The 20,178-nt window shown below is 34.9% G+C and overlaps 1 protein-coding gene across 2 annotated transcripts in view; it reads right to left on the bottom strand.

Annotated features, from left to right (window-relative positions):
* The window catches only part of SCYL2 (SCY1 like pseudokinase 2), a 41,397-nt gene that overhangs the window by 9,013 nt on the left and 12,206 nt on the right, over nucleotides 1–20,178 (bottom strand). For both annotated transcript variants that reach the window (XM_065043973.1, XM_065043967.1), the window contains exons 3-14: nucleotides 18,895–19,052; nucleotides 15,090–15,234; nucleotides 14,356–14,505; nucleotides 13,560–13,781; nucleotides 12,671–12,787; nucleotides 10,316–10,441; nucleotides 8,668–8,844; nucleotides 4,916–5,038; nucleotides 3,560–3,673; nucleotides 2,944–3,076; nucleotides 1,014–1,132; nucleotides 233–333 (exon numbers count right to left, since the gene is read on the bottom strand). In XM_065043973.1, the coding sequence (XP_064900045.1) occupies nucleotides 233–333; nucleotides 1,014–1,132; nucleotides 2,944–3,076; nucleotides 3,560–3,673; nucleotides 4,916–5,038; nucleotides 8,668–8,844; nucleotides 10,316–10,441; nucleotides 12,671–12,787; nucleotides 13,560–13,781; nucleotides 14,356–14,505; nucleotides 15,090–15,234; nucleotides 18,895–19,052 (1,685 nt within the window). The remainder of the gene's footprint in view (nucleotides 1–232; nucleotides 334–1,013; nucleotides 1,133–2,943; nucleotides 3,077–3,559; nucleotides 3,674–4,915; nucleotides 5,039–8,667; nucleotides 8,845–10,315; nucleotides 10,442–12,670; nucleotides 12,788–13,559; nucleotides 13,782–14,355; nucleotides 14,506–15,089; nucleotides 15,235–18,894; nucleotides 19,053–20,178) is intronic.

The following is a 20,178-nucleotide window of genomic DNA, read 5'->3' as shown; positions in this document are numbered from 1 at the left end:
AAAGATTTTACTCTATAAAACCATTGACATCACAATATAATCATCATCCTAGGACTAATAAATATTTGCTGACAACTGTGCTTATTTGAGGTAATTCTCAAGTAGTGAAGTAAGAATTACCTAGATTTTTTGTTGCTATGCCTGGAGTTTTTACATATTTGCTAAAAATTAATTAACATTTTATCTCTGTTCACTTGCTCCTTCTCTAATACACAAATAAATAAACACTTACTTCTGTTGCTCTTGCATGACATGAAGTTGCTCAAGTTTTGTTTTATGCTCTGCCTCCAATCTATTAAGCATATCTTTTATAACACAAATAAAAGAATTGAACTGTAAAAGAAACATACAAGTTTCGGTTTTGCAGTGATGGAATTCAGACGTATAACTTAAAAGGTAGCATCTCATAGAACTCACAATACACAATGCCAGATAAACTGCAGATTTTTAGCTAATATATAAACTACCTTCACCATTTTCCATTAGAGACCTAACTACAAGCAGAGTGTATACTGAAACAGTGAAAAATATATATTACTAAAAAAACAATAAATCCAAAACGTGGGGCAACCTGGATAAAATAACTATAGATTAATATCACCAGATGAAAAAACAAACAAACAACAAAAAACCAAACCCAAACCCTCTACAAATGCACTTCTACATTATTTACAACATTTACAAAAAAAAAGAGCACAGGAAGAAATGTCAGGATTATACTTTAGCTTTTAATGTGAATTGTAATTATGTTAGCAGCTAACTGCTTTTGCAGGATATTTGGAAGCTGATAGTATTAATTTGGAAACTTCACACTAGATCAGTTAAATTCACTGAAAAATAACAAGTTTTAAAAATGCAAATAGAGTAATACTGGACGGCTTTTTGGTCCTACTTACTTGCCCTTACAACAGACAAAGACATACAGTAACATATTACTTTTTCCCTGACAACTGCTTAGATCTATTCTCTGCCAATTTATCAAGTGAAAGGATGCAATATAGTCATGTTCCTACCTGATTGAGATTAAGATTGTTCTCAATACTAAGAGGAATCAGATGGGGCAACACTTTTCCTGCAAGTTGTTCTTTGGTGATTCCCAACTTCTTATGAGTAAATGTACATTTGTAAATACCTGATACAGAACATCAAAAGTTCAAAAAAGAAATAAAAAAGGTTAGTAAATAATGTGAACAAAGTGTCACTCTCTACATTTATAAATCATCTGAACAGACATTGTCCCTGTGAGCAAGGAGGGACAAACAGAATCATCAAAGCTAAATATTCATCCATAACACAAACATATAGCAAGAGGTTTTGCTAAAGTTCAGAACAAGAGGAGATCCCAAGAAATACTTTGCAGCTATGAAACCTGACCTGAGGTGATGTATTGTCCTGGTCAGTTATCTGAGAACATGCATCTTTGAACAGATCACGAACAAACTTAGTTACCACAAACTGATGAACAGTCACTGAGAAATTAAGCTGTGTTAAGTAAGGATGCATTCTCTCCCGGTATACGGAGGCGTGTAGGAGTAACTATCATACTGCTCCCTGATTGCATTTTAAAAGATTCTTACCCAAATGTTTTGGGCTGTGTTACACAGATGATCAGAAATCATGCACAGTCTTTTATCTGTTCTAAAATAACTGAAAAAAGAAGTCTGGCAAGCATAAGGGATACTGTGACAAGCCTACAAGTTCTATAGTGTTTCTGACAGGAGTATTTCTTTGCTTAAATATTCTACCTGTGGTGACAAGCACTGAACACATTACCATAAAAGAAACAGCAGCTTTTCTTCCCTTCTATGGTTAGTATTCAACCAGAGCCATCAGCTGGCCACACAAGACACCATACATGATGGAAGGTGTTACGATTCCAGAAAAAAGGAGAGACCAACTACATAAAATTTATTTCAGCCTGTCACTTCCAAACTACATTTCACTCATCCACTGTACCCAATTAGAATTCAGGAGTATTACAATTAAAGGCAAAGATACTCTGTCCCTCATTCTCAGACAGCAAACAAAAGTCAAAGCTGCAAGGATTACAGGAAACAGGCAGCTTTAAATTAGTACTGATACATGCCCTCTTATTCATTTTCAGCAAGTCAAAATAATGCTACCATCACATATTATTACTGTGTTTAACAAAGGCTGCTGCTGGTAGAGCTCAGCTTGCTACAAGTTGTCTTCTGTCTATCACTTTGTCATCAGTAAGAGAAATGGTCACTGTCTTCTGGACTTGGCCACGCAGTCACACCTCTTTCTCGGCAGTGACTTCGGTCATCTGGTCACCTTCAGGTTGTTAAAATCATAGTTCCTGAGTTAGGCAAATGCCAGAGTGGCACTAGGAAAGCACAACTGGGAGTGAAGCCTTCCATTCCAGAAGCAACAAGCCATCAGATTTTGTCAGCTGTTTTGTGAAACCTCACCCAGACAATGCTCCATTTCAGTGCAAGGGCAACCACGTTTGCTTAAATGTCCAACAAAACGAGTCTAACAAAACCTGCTGTGAAGAGCAGTAGAATAGAAGATAATCATTTATAGCATCTGGCATACAAGGGTGGTAAGAGAAGCCAACAGTAACATCTTAAAAGCTCCAGCAGCATCTGAAAGAAGACAGATCACACACTCTTCTGAGGAAAACAGCCTCTCTGGCTGTGGGGACCACACAGCCCAGGAAAGCATCACAGCCCAAAAACTGCGATGAGAAATGCAGAACTGCATTGGGCCTTGAAGGCTACAAATATATGCACTTGTGTTCAGAAGTAACAGCAATATATAACGTACGTGAACAGGGACAAACTGAAGCACCAGAAACTGGAACTTTTTAATGGCCATTGTAGCAACACACTATGTAAAGATTACCAATGATAATACAGAAAGCTCTCAGACTTACAATGTCAAAGTACAAAAGAGGAGAAAGTTGAAAATATTAATTACCTAAAATTCCCATTAGCACTGCAGGTTCCTTGGATGGAATTTGTTGTAGGAAAGGTAAAATATCATCAAGCACAAACCATTTATCCAAGTACTCCAAAATCTTGCCTAAGCACACTAATGAGTTTACCCGGACCTGTGAATTATGACAAGAATTAAACTCTTTACTATCTTTTTGCTGATGTAAAAAACCCCACACAAAACTCACACTTAGGAGAAAACAGGTGCTGCTGAAAACCATGATGCTCATATCTGAAAATTCAAGACAAGTTATCATAAAAACCCCTCTGGTGTCATGAAAGGAAAGCATATATATTTACACACTGCTCACAAAATCTTGGCTTTTCTGGAGGACAAACACTGTTATTCTGGAACACACTTCAACAATTTTTACCTTATTGTTAACAACAATAAATTGCTAGTAACTTTAAAAATTGTTAGAGTAAAAAAAATAAATGCGGGTTTGTATTTCTAAAATGTAAAAAAAAAAAATCTCAAAAGGAAATTAAAGCACACCAATAGGTTTTTCTTTAAAGATACAACAGCAGAAAAGCCCAGGTAATTAAAGGTAACAACATTTTTTGAGGACTGAGAAAGATAGAACTATTAGAATACTTACAGCAAGAGAAGAAGTTTGCAAACATGCATTTTTAATTCTTGGAATTAATGAATTTTTCATTGATGGGTAATCTATCAAATTGGCAAATGTGGGAATTATGTTTAGGCAAAGCTCCTGTAAAAAAAAATTGCACATAAGTTTAAAAGAAACATGCATATTTATAAAATTAGTACTAATATTACTCAAGCGCAAAATTAGTTAAAAATGTCTCCTTAAGCTTTCCTTTTAAGGAAATACCATGTTCAACTAAGCTGACCCTAATCTATAGAAGTTACTCAAAACCAGCTGGAATAATAAAGCATCATCACAAGCAGAGAAAACCCTGAAAAATGAATTTCAAAAAGAGTATTCATAGTAAAATATTTGGATAGCAAGAATATCTTGAATTTTCACAAGACATCTTTATATAAAAAACAACTTTTATTACATCAAACCGTAACGGTTTCCTGCATAAGTCAAGCAAATCCAAATGAGTACTATCAACAACACTGCAGCAGCACAATGATAGGCTGAAAGCATATCAAGAGCATATAAAGATTAAACATACATAAGCAACAGAGAAATAAAACCACACAATTTCAGCCCCATCTCAAAAAATAAGAGACAGCAATATTATGTATAGGTTGCAAGTAAATACCAGAGTAACCAAACTCCTGATGCAGAAAATCCTCAAGGCAGGTATTTAGAAACAAAAACTTTTCTCTGTAATACTGCAAAGACTTTGCAAGGGTGAAAGTCACATCTGATTATCCAAATCCTTCTTTAAGAAATACTTTGTCTATCTCCCCCCTCCCACTCTTGAATGCCTTTGGCTAACTGGAAGTTAATTCCAGTGGAGGAAAGATTTCCAAAAAAAAAGGACCTTAGAAAAGCAGATAAAGAGGAAAATTAAAATATGTGTACATAAAAATGTCACTAAAAGGTATATTAATATGAGTTTACAGCAAATCAAGTCTTCTGAGGTAACTGTAAGCACACATGTTCCTACCAGTGGGACCTCAGAATAAGCCACCTCTCCCTGGCTGATAAGAGCACACTTGCCTGCATCGTTTCTGCAGCACAGGCAATGCTTTATAAATGCACATCTTACTTTTTGCTATGGTGGCGAGTCAGAATTTAAGATAAGAGCATTAGAAAAACAATCAAATGGTTTCTCCCGGGAAAATATGGGAACTAAATTTTACTTGACTGAAACAGATTTTCTTCAATATAATATTCATCTCGGCATTTAGGAATATTACACAGCTTTATCTTTTTTTCCAAGTAAACGAACACAGAGTTATACAAAAGTTGGCACATCAGCTTAAAGAAACCATTAAAAAAAAATGTTTGAAATAAAGGCTGCAACTACTATACCTGGATTTGAATTGAAGGTGCTTCCAAGGCTCTATAAACCATCGGTAGAACACTGTTCTTTATTTCATCTGGTGGAGTTTTGGTTAGAAGCAAGTCCATTTTTTGGAGGAAGATCAACAAGATCTATTAGAAGAAGGACAATTCAGAAGCCAAAAGTTTTAACTCCAGAAATACACACTTAAAATTAAAGTGTGTTCTATCATATCACAAAAACTTCAGAAGTTTTCTTGTAACTCAGTAAATTGATCACTTACCATGTTGCTTGCCTGAAGGCATGGAAGACAAAAAACACTTTGACATATTATTGCATTTTAAAAACAGCGAATACAAATAAAACAAAATAATGGGTGTTCTAGACTAATGCTTCTGAAATAAGAAATCATAATGGCAAAGGAGGGAGGTCTTGTTTCTGTTTACAACATGTTTTTTTGTTAAAATCCACCCATAAAAAAATCTCTAAACACACATCAGTATTGAAAAAGCTAACCTTTTAAAACTATGGCTCAAATGCCATCCCTAAAGCATTTGATCACAATTCCAGATATAAAAGCTGCACTCCATCTGTATCTAGAACCAAAATAGGGACACGATGAAAATAATATTACAGCTACTACAAGGACACAAAATAGCTTTGTTCTATTAATATTTCACATATCACACAATGAAAAATCCCAAACAAAAAACCTCATCACATTAACCTAAAAAGCAACACTAGAGTAGCACATTTACATAGTAAGATTCATCTTGCTTAGGCTCAGCCATCTAAAAGTTAGGTGCTATTCTAAATTACCTGTCCTGGTTCAGTCTCCAATACACAGAGCTATGTAACTCATAAGACTCAGGTCTCGTCTCAGACAGCTGAGACAACTTGCTACAGGTGACCTTATCCATTGATATGTGAACTCCTCTTAGAAAACAGGTTAGACGAGATGGATAAATAGTGGTGAATGTATCACATTCATAATAAAAAGCCAAGTATTTCACAGGAGGAAAATATTTCAACGTTCAAGTCTAAAATTATGTATCAGTCAGTACTTGTGTGCCAAATAAAACAGAAGCCTCAGTGTAGAAATACAAGTGTACCAAGACCACAGGTTTCCCCTTTCATTTGCTTCATTTAGAGAGAAGATAAAGAAATTATTTTAAACTGCACCTTTCTTTTTGCATATTTAGAATTACCTAAACTGTAAGTACACTCACACAGAGAAACTCATTCATTCATTCATTCTTTCATTCCATGAACATTGATTCAATATACTCAAATTTGGGAGAATTAGGGTGAGATGGACCAGATGAGATTAAAACTTAGATTTTATAGTTATTCTTGGATAAAGAATTTTTAATTGTCCTCAACTTGGCTTTTTTAAACATCCATGTACTTGTAACATTTTTCTCTTGTCTGGCAACCTGGTAATACTGTGGCATGACAGTCTCTCCGTTAGCTAAATATATATATTTTGGAGAAGGATCATTTGATTGTTTTTGCAAATTTGAAAAGAACATGAATGAAACCTGCTGTTTAAGAACTAGAAAAGCTTTTTTAAAATAAGAACCAGATATTTGAACGTATAACATACTGCTTTTAAGTTAAACACTGTACTATATAGTCATATAGACTTCACAGAAGCAGTTCAGCTGTTTTCCACTGGCTGTCAAAGCTTTTAAACTAAGATAACATAAAAGCTGAATTGGTTTTGATCTCTTTCTCGACATGTCTTTAACTTGAATGTAGTTCATGCTGTTCCAATGAGCCCCTTTTATTTTTAGCTTTTTAACATCATATTTGATGCTTTTTTATCTATTTAAGTAGACAGTAGGATGTCATAGTCATAGATTCAAACACACCATTTAATAAGCAAGTAGCAGCAGATGCACTCAACAATAATGCTAAAGATGTGCTTCATTCATTAATGCAGAACACAGTACTTGTCAGGGTACACTTTGGTGTACTGAATTAGAATATGAATCTGCAGTACTTCATTGCTAACTCTCTGTGGATTCCCCTACATTAAGGGTTTGCCTACACTGGGAAGCCATGTCAGAGTAAGGATGGTAATTTAGAGTACACTAGTTACTCCATGCAAACTCCAACAGCACAAGAAGAATGAGTAGTTTCACTAAGTATTCCATGTTGATATTATAAATTCCCTCATACAAACACATAATGAACACTGGATAACAATTTCTTCACACTAAATTACAGGAGCCTCCCTATGAAACATTCACTTCCTAACTTAAGTACCCTACGAAAGCCAAGTAACCGGCAGCAAACAAATCTAAAACATCTTGGGAGTGTGTTTGGAAGAAATACTGACACCTTCCCTGTCTGCGCTTCTCCATGAGTTAGAAACACAAAGGAACTGGATGTTTTTGTCTTGCACAAAAACAGTCAGACATGGAATTCTGTCCTCTGGCATTCTGAACCTTTATGTTTTTTTTCCTCAATTCCTGGTATATTAACTTTGAAACCCTGTCCTAGATTGCTTAAACAAACTTTCCCATACAAAAAAGACCACAGAAATACTAGTGGAACAAGCTGTCTAGTACTTAGTGTGCATTGAAACTGTCAACACCAGAATTTAATATACAGTACCTAGAAAGCTACAGGAAAACTTCACAAAGCTCGCTCTTTATGAGCTGACCTGAAGTTTGTTATTTTGCTTCCCTCATTTCTCAATAAATAAAAGAGTTTTTGTGCCCACTATGCTCCAGACATAACTTTGAAACTAACTTTTGCAGTGAGGATTGTCTCACAAATCTCATATTAAAGGTAGCAAAAGACAGTGTTACCTTGTAGGGTGAAACAGCACAAATAAGATGTTCACTGGCTTTTGGTTAGTTAGATGTTTAATTTGTTCAAGACAACAACAAAGCTAACAGAAATCCTTAGTGATCCAAAAGTAAAGAACATTTCTGAGGTATTCTCAATTATACAATTGTCCCCTTTCTCCCCTCCCCAGTATAATGAGAGTTCTGTGATCTGGTTTTCTGAAACCCAAAAATAAAAGGTCTACTTGTTCATTCCTATGTCTATCTTGCCCCTGAAGTGCTCTGCAGAGAAATAACAGCATCCAGCAATAAAACTAGGTGAGCTAGAAGGAATGCGTATCTGCCTTTTTTGTCTGTGGAGGCACAGTGCCCAACCTGGTGACAGAATTCTCAGGAATCCTCATGCACATGTTGTTGACTAAAGGATGCAAATGTTTTGCTCCTCTACAGTAATGCTGTCTTACTACTTTTATGCATGTAAACAATATCAAATAAACACTATTTTATTATAATCAATAAACAGCACTTCTGAGAGTGTCCAAGTTACGACTTTTCCACCTCATGATCCCAGGAAAAAAAATATAATTGGTTCAGCTACTGGTAGAATATGTGCAAATATTGTCCTGTATTACCCTATTCAGATTGGCTAGGTAAGTGATAAAATGCTTACAAATACACCTTCTACAACCAACCCAAAATAAGAATTGAGTGGTAAATTAAATGTTTCCTTTTTTTGCTAATCTAATCTCATCCATAAAAGCAAATATACCCTCAGAAAACCCATCTAAAAATGCAGGGGTAGAGGCCTAGTGAATTTCCTGGAAAAAAAAATAATGTATGGATCAAGACTGACTGCTTGGATAACTACAGAGTAGGGTGGACAATCTGTGTGAAGCTGGAAAGGGAAATAAAAAAAATAGTCATTTTTCAGGGGAAAAAAAATACCAAAGAGAAAAAGTGTAATCTGAAAAATATTAGCATACCTGGATTGGTTCTTGCTGCTTGAAAACAGGACCAAGATCAGGCAGAATAAGCCTGATATATTCTTCTTTGGTGCATTCCTCAGCAATTAGGAGAACATTAGGCAAGACAAAGGGTACCATATCGGGATTCACAAACTCAGAAGTCAAGCAAGGCAAAATACGCTGAATTATAACACGCTAAAAGGAAAAAAAACAAGCATGCATGACGTCGCACTGCATTGCAGTAAGACACCACTGTGCCAGCCAAACAGTTACTGTATTAACCTGATATTTACAAAAAAGCAGACAGACAATTTTCAAGTTTGAACTCTTATTTTCACCATATACTCTAGCTAATTTAAACTGTGCTACTTTGCTCACTTTTCCCTGTTTTCACTCAAAACATAACTGGAGACTGTAACAACTGCGAAGGTCAACAAAAAGCAAGTAACTGTACAGAAAATAGGACTTCTAGTCACATATCTGAATTACAAAAACCTTATTCTATATGCTTTCTTAAAAAAAATACCATTAAAAAAGATGCTACCACTCCCAAAAAGTCATCAGTTTTTCAGTACCACATCACTCACTGACCAAACACATGATCCTACTACAGCTCCCTGTAAAACTGCAGGTACATTCCCTTAATGGGATTCTGCTGAAAAAAACAGGTATTTACACTGTATTGTAGAGCTAGACATCCTTAGATGCTTTTAAAGTCAATAAAGAGAAATACACAGTTCAAGGGCACAATCCCTTTCCTCATAAAATATACTTTCAAGATAGAAAAAAAAAAAATGAACACCCTAAAGATGATTAGGTCAGTCAATGGCTCTCTAAAGTTAGATGAAATACATCCCATCTATTTCTGAATTCAAAGCATCAATGATTTCTGATCATTACTGAATTACTAATTACTAAATTAAAATGAATATTAAACATGAAGTCTGAATTCTGCACTGTGTAGTTGAAAACAGAATTCAAAATAAAGAAGTTTAATGCAATGGTTGAGAAGCTCAGCTATTTTATTATGTAATAAATTAATATTATTTTTCTATCACATACGTATTATGCCTTATTTAAATTAAACAATACCACAAAAGGAAAGGAAGTCAGTCTAGACATAGAGTCTAACACTACACAGGAGAAATCTGTAATGCCAGACATTTGCCTTTGAGATGTTTGGGCATGGCTAGCACAAGAAAGCACTTAGTTTGTTGAGTGATGGAAGCTTTGCATTATTCAACATTTTAAACTCTCTCCAACTGCCTTGCTACAAAAAAAACTTAAAGCAATCTTATTGGGAGAAAAGGTGGTGAGATGACTTCAAAGAGCTACGATAGCATCTGGAAACAAAGACTTGTAAGTGGAGAGAAAACAACTCCCTTTCAAAGTGGGATGAACTATAAGAGGACATGCAAATGATGGTTCCTTACACATCCTGGTAGCACAATTTGACATCTTGCATTTAAAGAATTATTGGTAGCTGAGGAATATTTCTGCAGCAATTATTTTCTAATCTCCCCCCTTCTTTCCTGCTACTCTGACGATCTCACAGCAGTCTGTTATGGTACAATGCTACACAAAGTCAAGTGTTCCCAGATTCAGAATGCTAACAGATATTCACGTATTTTAAAACCCACTGTTTCAAGACATCATACAGACATACCTTCGGTAGTTTCGGCAGAACCTTTGGTAGTCCTTTAAAAAACTGTGATTTCTGAAGGTTATCCCTTTGAAATAATGAATCAAAATACTGAAGCGTCATTGCTCCTACATCATCGAAGAATGGTATCTAAAAATAAGATTAAAAGCTTGTGACCTGGAGGGAGATAGCACTGACACTGTTACAAAGATCCATAATATAGACATCTATCTACCTTCTCAATGCCCTATAGCAAACCTTTACAATGATGTACCTGTGACTAACAATCAGAAAAGTACATTTTTACATAATAAGTAGCATAACATTCATAGGTAAACTTTGATTATGAAGACAGAATTTTCCTAGCATTTTAAAGAAATCCGTGCACTTTATGTGCAACTAAGTTAATTCACTGTATATGAAATCACGTTTTGTCTACAAAAAATTGAATTCAAAGTAAAAATCTTGAATAAAAGTTCTCCTAGGAATAATTATGCTATTTACTATTACAAAAAGGCATCACCTACTAGGCCATCCAGATCTGGCTACCACCCCTGGGAACATATAATGTATCAACAAGCATTTATATGCAATAAATGTGTAATTATATAAATTTCTCTCCAGTATTCAGATCCACTTGTAAATCCTGTCCACTATGATTTCTCACATGATCTCCCATCTTTGCATTACTTCAGCAAAGAGGGCACAGGCCTTCTTAAGTTTTGTGTAACAATATATATACATAGACCAGGCTTACAAAAACAGCACCAAAAAAATACCAGGGGCTTTCATCTATAGCCATGGAATGTGACACTAATACTGATAGAGCTGCTTCATCATTAATGAAAGATTGATACAAAGGCATAATTATGAAAAGATTGTTTATAGAAAAATCCATCCCCAAATATTCAGCTTTGAGTTAGCAAATGAACAAAAGGAGCAGAAGAGTGCCTACACCAGACCTACACAGACTGGAATGAAAAGTTCTGCATTTGAAAACTCGCAGTGGTAAGATTCCTCCTTCCTGCTAGCTCTCAGTTTTAGGGAGGGATCTATCAAACCTCACAGGCTCACAACAGTTAAAGACAAAGCACGGTCTTTCGAATTACTTAGAAACTTGTTTTCAGTTGAAAAATTTGTGCAAAAATAAAGGATATAAAAGCATTTTAAAAAGCTCTGCTGTAGGGCGGAAAGAGAAGCTGATAAGAGTAGAGCAATAAAGAAGAATCAGAAAAGCAGACTGGAGTAGGGTAATACAGAAGAAAAGAAACTATCAGCAGAGAATTGAAGCTAGTCTGCACTCCAATTCTGTCTTTTAGATCACACACAAAAACGCACGTGATCATGGAATTCTATACAGGTTAACACAAACTAGTTAAAACTAGTATGGTAAACGGTCAAGCTCTGTTTTAGTTCATGCCATGCTGGCCATAACAAACCACTTTTAGAACTAAAGCTCTAATAACTCTACCATACTATTCAGTCTGCAGTGCAGATATGGTATAAGAGACTTAACATCTTTATAAAACTATGCTGCTTAATACAACCATGTACAGATTAATTTGCCGCAGTCCTTGAGACAAGTGAGTTGGCAGCTGAGTAATATTTGACAATTTCCTCACTTCCCATCTTTCAGCATGTACGTTGGCAGAACCACTACCTGCTTCTGCCTCCCTTCTTCACTCACTATTTCTTCCAACTGTTAAGACACTTATTTCTCTCCATACAATCTTTTTATATGACATGAAAAGAAGAAAATTGTTTAGCTAAGCAAATCTATAAGCAGAAAACTGGAAGGCTATCAGATATGAGAAGACAGGGTGTAAGACAAAGGAAGAGGCATGCTTTTAAGATCTGCTTTCACATAGGAAAGCAGAAGAAGAGTTTGTCAAATTAAAACTTAAATTATCTTACTTGCAATTAATTTTTGCTTTATTATGGCAAGTAAGCTCCAACTATATTTTAAGCTACTTGTCTGCATTCTTATGAATACACTGAAAATCATAAGCCAAAAGTTAATCCTTACATATATTGCCCTTTATCATTTTATGGCTTCCAATACAGTTTTAAAGACTGAACTGTATAAACAGAGAGCACAGAAAATGCTTCCAGATGAATTGGAAAGCTATAAAATAGTGTCACTCTGAATTATTATTCTAAATTCTGTATCAGCCCCCACTTCTTCTATGCTAAGAGAGGTCAGCATAAGGACAACTTTTAGCATCAACTAACATAATTATTTCCAAAACAGTTTAAAAAAATTTAACGTTTCAACAGAAATGATTAACAGGAAAACACTTTAAAATAACTCTGTTGTTTCTATAAATCAAATATTATATTCCCTCTTTCCTATGAGTACTGTATTTTCCATGAACTGACCTTAGTCATTTGATCTGCGTCTGGTCTGACTGCTGGAGCTACATTTAAGAGTAGCTTTACATGTTCACGCACCTCCTCTGGTATATTCTGAAGAGTACTGGAGCTTAAACGGCTCAGCTGTGTAAGTAATTGAAGCACATGCACCATGAAGTCAGAAAATCCTGCATACAAATATTTCCAATATACAATAGGACTTTACATCCCTCTCTTCTCCCTTTTTATAACCCATTTGCTTCTTATCCCTCTTAGTCTTCCCTCTGTCTCCCAACAGCCCACCTGCCCAGGTCACCTCCCCCTATTTCCAGCTTCTCCTTTTGTTCAGGTCATCAGACAACACAAACTCAGCATTTTTAAACAGGTACATGTTATTATCTGAGGTGTTGCCTACACACATTAAAATAAAGTACACACGACTAAGGCAATGGGCACCCAAAGAAGTTACAACAAAGGAAACTTGCATATGAATGTACATTATGTCAGCTGACCCAGGTAACTGTCCTCTGTTCATATTCATTGTCCACAAAGCATGTGAAATAGCCAAGTGGATACCAATTGCAATGTCAAGTGATCAAATCACTCTAAACTCAGCCATCTTCAGCAGTTCTACATAAGTCATTCACTGCCTTGGGTTTCACACTATTCACCTCAACATGTATTTATTGCACAAGACCAGCATTCAACAGGTTTACAGAGAAACCAGGTGAAAAAATAAATTTGTAGTTTATAAAGTTGGCATATGTGACCTTCTCTACATCTATTTTTATTTCCCATATTTTGCTAGGATTCTTCTTGTTATAAAGATAGCATGCAAGGTAAGACACCATTGTCAGATTGTTTACATTTTCAAATATGAAAATCAATGAATAATAGTCACAAATAGAACAAATACCTGATCCAGCTGTCTGCTAAAGCTTTTGTAAATATCCTGCTTGTTGACCTCAAAAATTGGTTTCCCTTTATTAAAGACTGCATACATAACAGCTCCTAAAGAGTACATATCACTGGCTGTCTCACAGCTCACAGAGAGAATATATTCTGGTGCCAGGTATTCGGGATTTGGAAGACACAAGGATGGCAAGTTTGGATCCCATTCCTTACAAGGGAACTTTGGCTACAAGTAAAAGAAAGTACATTTATTAGGAATTTTTAAAGAACATTTTATATAAGAAACTTGAGCAGCAAAAATAATTAATCCGCTCAAATTCAACTATGAATGAAACAGAGTACAGCAAAACTGTTAAGAATCTGTGTTTGAAACTTGAACTGATTAGCTGATGCAGCTGAGTATTAGAACTGGGAAGTGTGATATAAAATCAAAGCACTGCTGTAAGGGGGAAACACGGGCTATGATGGGAATTTATTTTAGGAGGTAATGACCAGACACTGAGTGGGTGCAACAGGCTAAATTATGTAGCTTTGCTTGTCATCCAACATGCAGGTGACCAGAAGCAGCACAGGCTTTGGCCTCTGTCTGAAACCATCACTCGTCTATTTTGACTCCACTGAGTCAACTCAGGCTCCTCTGTGATGACCAAAGGCATCACTTCAGTCCAGACCTGTTCAAAATCCCTGCCAACAAAATACAGAGGTGAATGATTCTGTACTGAAATGCAGGGTCATGAAACTGGTTTCAGGCAAAGATCTGAATTTGAAATTTAATCATGATAAATATAAATATCTATTACCTCCTGTTCAGATGGATTTGTTGACTGGATACAAAAATCAAAGCCCATAATTTTCCATGCTCCACTCTTATTCAAAATTATATTTTCAGGAGTAATATTGCCATGGACCATCTTCACACTGCTATGCAAAAATGACAAGCCTTCAGAAACCTGTTAATAAAAGATTATTATTTCAAGTTAAATATTTCCCCAAATATCCTGTAAGATATTTACAAAAATTCTGTTCCTGTGATCACAGTTAAATTGGTAAGTTAACTAAGAATCAAGCTTTCAGCACTATTTATGCTATGTCTTAAAAATTATGTATGGACAAAATTGAAGACAGATGGTCAATCAGCAGATGAGATTAATAATGCCAATTAACTATCACAGCATAAGACAAAAATGCTTTCCAAAATTGATCAACATATTCAACAAATAAAACCTGCAAGGTACTGTTCGTCCACAGAAGGTAAAGATTCACACATGGCACAGACTGCTGTAGCACAGACATTTATATGGAAAATAAAAATTCATTCAATTTCTTGTTTTCCATGTCAGAATAAGCAAAAACAGTAACAACTCAGAATCTCCAGTGTTCATGCTCTCCTATAGTGATTAGAGCACTATCATCTCTCACTTCCCAATTATTTGATTTACAATAGGCAGACAAAACTTTGGCAGTTTATAAACTTCATAGAACAAGTATTAATACTAAAAGCACTCAAAAATTATAAGGAGAACCTATGTCATACCTGAAGCAAACCATATTTGGTCTCCACATCATAAAGTTTGTATTCTTTAATGTCAGATGGCAAAGGAGAAGGTAGGTTGTCCCAGCTGCCAAGAACATTAGCTAAACTTGCACAGACTGGTTCTGTACAAAATGCCAAACAATCTCTATAGAGGAAACACATACAAACATTGTTTGTAAATAAATGTAATAAATCTCTTGAGTACAAATAAAGAATCATACATACACCATATTATACATTACCAGAGCACTTGGTGTTACCGAAAAACATGTTATAGTTCCAGTTTTGAATCATTATAGGTAATATTATACTACAGGAAAATATACAAATATCTGAAGTATCAAAAAAAAAATTCAAATAAAAAAAAATCAGCAAATGAATAGAAAATAAGAGGCGCAAAGACAAATATGCTTGTTGTATGAACTGCAGTTTGCCTGTGAAATTACTGCTTCCTAAATTATTTTATCTATTGTTTTCTTTACAAAAAACTACAGGTCTTGTTTATGCATTTTTGTGTTAACAGTGTTTGAAAAACACAGATGAAACAAACTTCTACACATAAAGTGTGGAAATTACTCATTGTAACACTGCTTCAAAATTTCAAATTTTCAAGTCCTGAAAACAATGTACGTCTCAGCTTCACAAACTTGACGTAATATAGTTATTCTTTATATCCACATTCTTCATAGTGATCTGCATAGCGCTGGAGGCCCTGGACAGTCATTGCACCTCACTTCGTAATTGTTTTAAAGTTTTTTTGGAGACATGACTGGTAGCACACATCTAGTTTAAGGATTAATAATTAATGAGAACAATAAATACTGCATCATTATGAACACAGAAAACTAAGACAGAGTAACAGTCATAAAGATACATTTTTGGATAATAAATTTACAGGCAACAAGACGGAAGCCTAACTTTGTGTTCATTCCTTAAAAATATCACAGAAGACATGATGTCTCACCATGAATCTACCACACAGTTTTCATGTATCTCAACAATTAACATGCTTGCTCTTTGCAGTAAAGTATTACTCATCCAGATTTTAGTTCTACTTCAGTTTTATCTACTGCTTTTCTGAAGTAAAAACAAACAAAAATTAAAGTATAGAGATTCATTTAGTGTCAACCAACCCGACAGAATTTTTTTGCTTTCTTTCCTCCCTACCACTTTGTTAACACCACCCCTTTCATGTTTCTGTTCACACAACAAGCGCTATAGAACTTGTTTCTGCAGTAATCACAAGGAAGGAGCAGAACACAGACAGACAAAGTCCTTCATTTTCAGTCTGACTTCAACTTTTCTATAGGGCTTATACACTTAGTTACGGCTAAGGCACAGATGACAGAAAATATCTAGGGAACAGTTATTCACTGTTTTTCATAACATAAACTCTCTGACTGCTGTTGTTTTAAGGAAATAAAAAGATGGCTGTTCATTTTTTACTTTAGGTTAAATAAGGACCCAAACCAGAATAACAGAAGGATGGAGCAAATTTAATCAAAGCAGTTGAATATTGCAGGAGCTGATGTCTGCCATACAGTGCAGCTTCTTTAACAGTGCCCTGAATAAGAGCAAAATGAAATTCAGAGTAATGTAATAAAAAGGAAACAAGTTAAAAATAAAAGTGATGGTCAAAAATGCATATGCTTTGGAAGAACTGCAATAGATGGAATGTCTAGAAAATTAAATATCTGGGACTCTTCACACTACTACTATTTTTAATGGGTCATTTTTAATGACACTATAAGTGAACTTATAATTTGGCTTTTTTATCCTTTTCTCCAGTAACAAGTCAAATGTAGAATAATATCACTCATCTGCGCTGTTACTGGAATTCAAGACCAGTTGTAAGTAGATATATTCTATCTTTTGTATCGATATTAAATATTTAGTATAAATATAGTTATTAATTATATAAATGCATGTAAAATGATAAATATGTATTACGTATTATGATGTATACATTAAATACAATTGTACTGAATACCAATAATTTGGAGTAGAAACATTCTATTATTAGTGGAAAAGCTCCCAACACACTAGGGTCAGAGAGGTATGGCTTGTTTTTTCTCTATCTACTTCAGCTGTGCAGGTACACCAAGTATCCCTATGCTTCACAAAGGAAGAATAAAAGGTGACTTGCAAGCAGTTCAACCAACTGTGCGTTACTTTGGAAACACAAAAAAAGACCGGGTACAGTCCAGCCAGAAGGAGCCCATGACAGAGTTCTTCAAGAATAAGCACTCTGGAAAGACTTGCAGTTCTAAAGAAATCTTACACAAGGTCACACATGCAAATATTCTAAGCAAACTTTTCTTTTATTAATCCCCTCCAGAAATTGTTACATCATTCTCTGGCACAGCAAGCAACTGGACAGGTTTTTGCTGCTGGTGTTTCTACCAGTAAGTAAGTGTGCTGAGTATGGAAAGATCAACTGGAGTAAAGCATAAGGCATTACTAAAAACTCATGAATGAGAATTCTGACATAACTACACTGTTAATTTTATTCAAAAGGCTTAAATTCTTCATGAAAACAGCAAAGCTTTCTTTGCACTCCAAGGTATGAAACTTGGCCTTTTCTTCTGAAGTGCAGAGTTCAGGGAAAAAAAATAATTACATATGTAGTTGCTAAGTCAATCAAAATACTGTAACAATTTTAGGAAGAAACCCGGGATATACTCTGGGATTCACTTGCAGACACTTAGGACTGAGATGACCCCAGGCCCCTTAGCATGTAATAGTTTATTTACTTCTGTAAGTACGGAGAGCTATCTTCAGTTACCTAATTAATCTTCCTTCAGCTTTTGCAAAGGCATTCTGAACCACAGGGGCAATGACAGCTTTGAACCCTTGTGAATGCGAAATGTGTTTAGGACTGGGGGAAAGATATATATTTATGAATAAGCAAGTGTCATTCAATCCAAGAAATGTCTCCCAAAGTAGGCATCACAAAGATGAAGAAGCTTTCCTAGAGTATTCTTAGCTTCTAGAAGCCAGTACATTTGGAAAAATGCAAGTTAACAGACACAATCAAAACTGTAGAAGTTTGAAAGGTAATGTACATGAGTCTTTATTAGGCTACCATTTAGGAAAACTACCTTGGAAAAAAAAAAAATACAAATGAAAAAACCTCTAAAACCTTTATGATCTTCCTCAGCAGGATCAGGTTGAGCTTTCTATTTTAAAGTGAAACACTCATGTTATTTTTTAGATTTTAGTGTGCTGTTATCACTAGAGTTGAACAATAAATCTATAAGACTAACCCATTACTGTTCCTAGCAACCAACCTTACACAAATCAAATAAGCACTACAAAAACACACTGAATTTTGTCTCCCTTGACTGGCATTTGAGGATCTTTCAAACATGTATGTGGCCACAACACATGCAATCTACCAAAAATCTCCAGTCGCATATGTACTGAAGTACATACTATCTCATAAATGGAACAAATGCATGAGCAACCTTTTGAAAGAAAACAATTTGAAGAGAGTTCTTTAAAAGTGAAATTAATTTAACTACCAAATATTCATGTTGTAAAGGTCACATGTAGCTTTATAGCTGCAACTGGACAAAGATCATGCAATAGATTACTAATTGGATTCACTAGATTCACAGCAGAAATGCATCCTATGGCTTGAGGGGAAAAAAAAACCCTAAGGATGGGATAAATACCATTCTCACATAAGTAAATAGAGTAAACTTGAATTTCACCAGATGCAGTGTTGAATTTTCCAGGTATTTTACATCCAATAACAAAACAATCATTAATAAAGTCTGTTCCCAGCTTTACCCCAGCTTACCTGGATTCTTCCAACGGATGTTGAACGGTGAGTAGTCGAGGGTGTCGAAGCCTGGTTAGCTGTTGAACACCTCGTTTTAAACAATCAATAATTTGATCCTTTTCAAATTTTTGATACTTGTCTATTAACTTCTTATCAAAGACAAAAACTGCTACTTCCTAGAAATAAGTAACAAAACTCACTTGGTATGTAACACAGCCAAAAAACATGTCCATACACAATTACATACACACACACACTTTTTTGAACGAACAGTACAGTACAATACCACCAATGCAATAAGTATTTCAACACATATGTATATATACATATTGTCCTTACTTTGTCCCCGTTATAATCATACAGGTAACTGTATATAACCTCTGAAATATATATTTTAAGAGTTAACGTACTACTGCTCCTCAGCTTATAAACAGTATTATGTAAACTATAGCCACTATCTACACAGAGACAAAGCAGCAAATCCACAGGACAGAATTCAGCTTGATTTTCATTAGATGAGAGCATTTACATCAGCTATGAATCAAAATATTCTGAGCACATATGCATTCATTTGGCATTAAATATTTTAGTGGTGCTTTATTAAACCAGACCCTGTCTCAGCATTCTGCTCCAAACTAGTATGATCTATATTAAACTTGACATTCACAAAAGATAATGCATAGTCACAGGAATCAATCAATCTTAGCAGACCATTCACGAGATAAAACATTAAAAAATGTTAATGCTTAAACATATATAAAAAGAAGTCTCAGAAATGTCATAGATGTTAAAACCAGATAAAATAGTTCTTCCAGCCAACCTCTGCAAATGGAGTGGGAGAAAATGAAGAAACTTATATGAAACTCTGAAATTACTGAGGTGGATATGAAATAAAAAATGAGATTATATCACCATCTAGGAAGCCATTAAAGAAAAATAAATCAACTGAAGAAAAAATGAATTAAAAACTTTATAATGAAATAGATACTTTCTTATTTTCTTACAACAGCATTATGAATAATAATAAAGGTTAGAAACCAGTAGAAAATTATATGAAAATACTGTTTTCAGTCCCAAGAAGATGTCTGTGCTTTTTCACTGCATATTTTACAACCATTGCTATAATTAAAATCTCAAAGAAACAGTTACATGATTGATTAAAAAAAGAAAATAAAAATCAGTAAAACACAAAAGAAATTGGTTTATATTTTTTAGCTGGTACCTGTTTCATTAAGCCATTAGCAGGTGAACCTCTACAACTATTAATAGCTCAACTAAGTAGAGTTTTCCTGCTTCTATTCA

The sequence above is a fragment of the Columba livia genome, chromosome 1, assembly GCF_036013475.1.
Source record: "Columba livia isolate bColLiv1 breed racing homer chromosome 1, bColLiv1.pat.W.v2, whole genome shotgun sequence".
Lineage (NCBI taxonomy): Eukaryota > Metazoa > Chordata > Aves > Columbiformes > Columbidae > Columba > Columba livia.
This window is presented reverse-complemented; position numbering and strand designations above follow the sequence as displayed.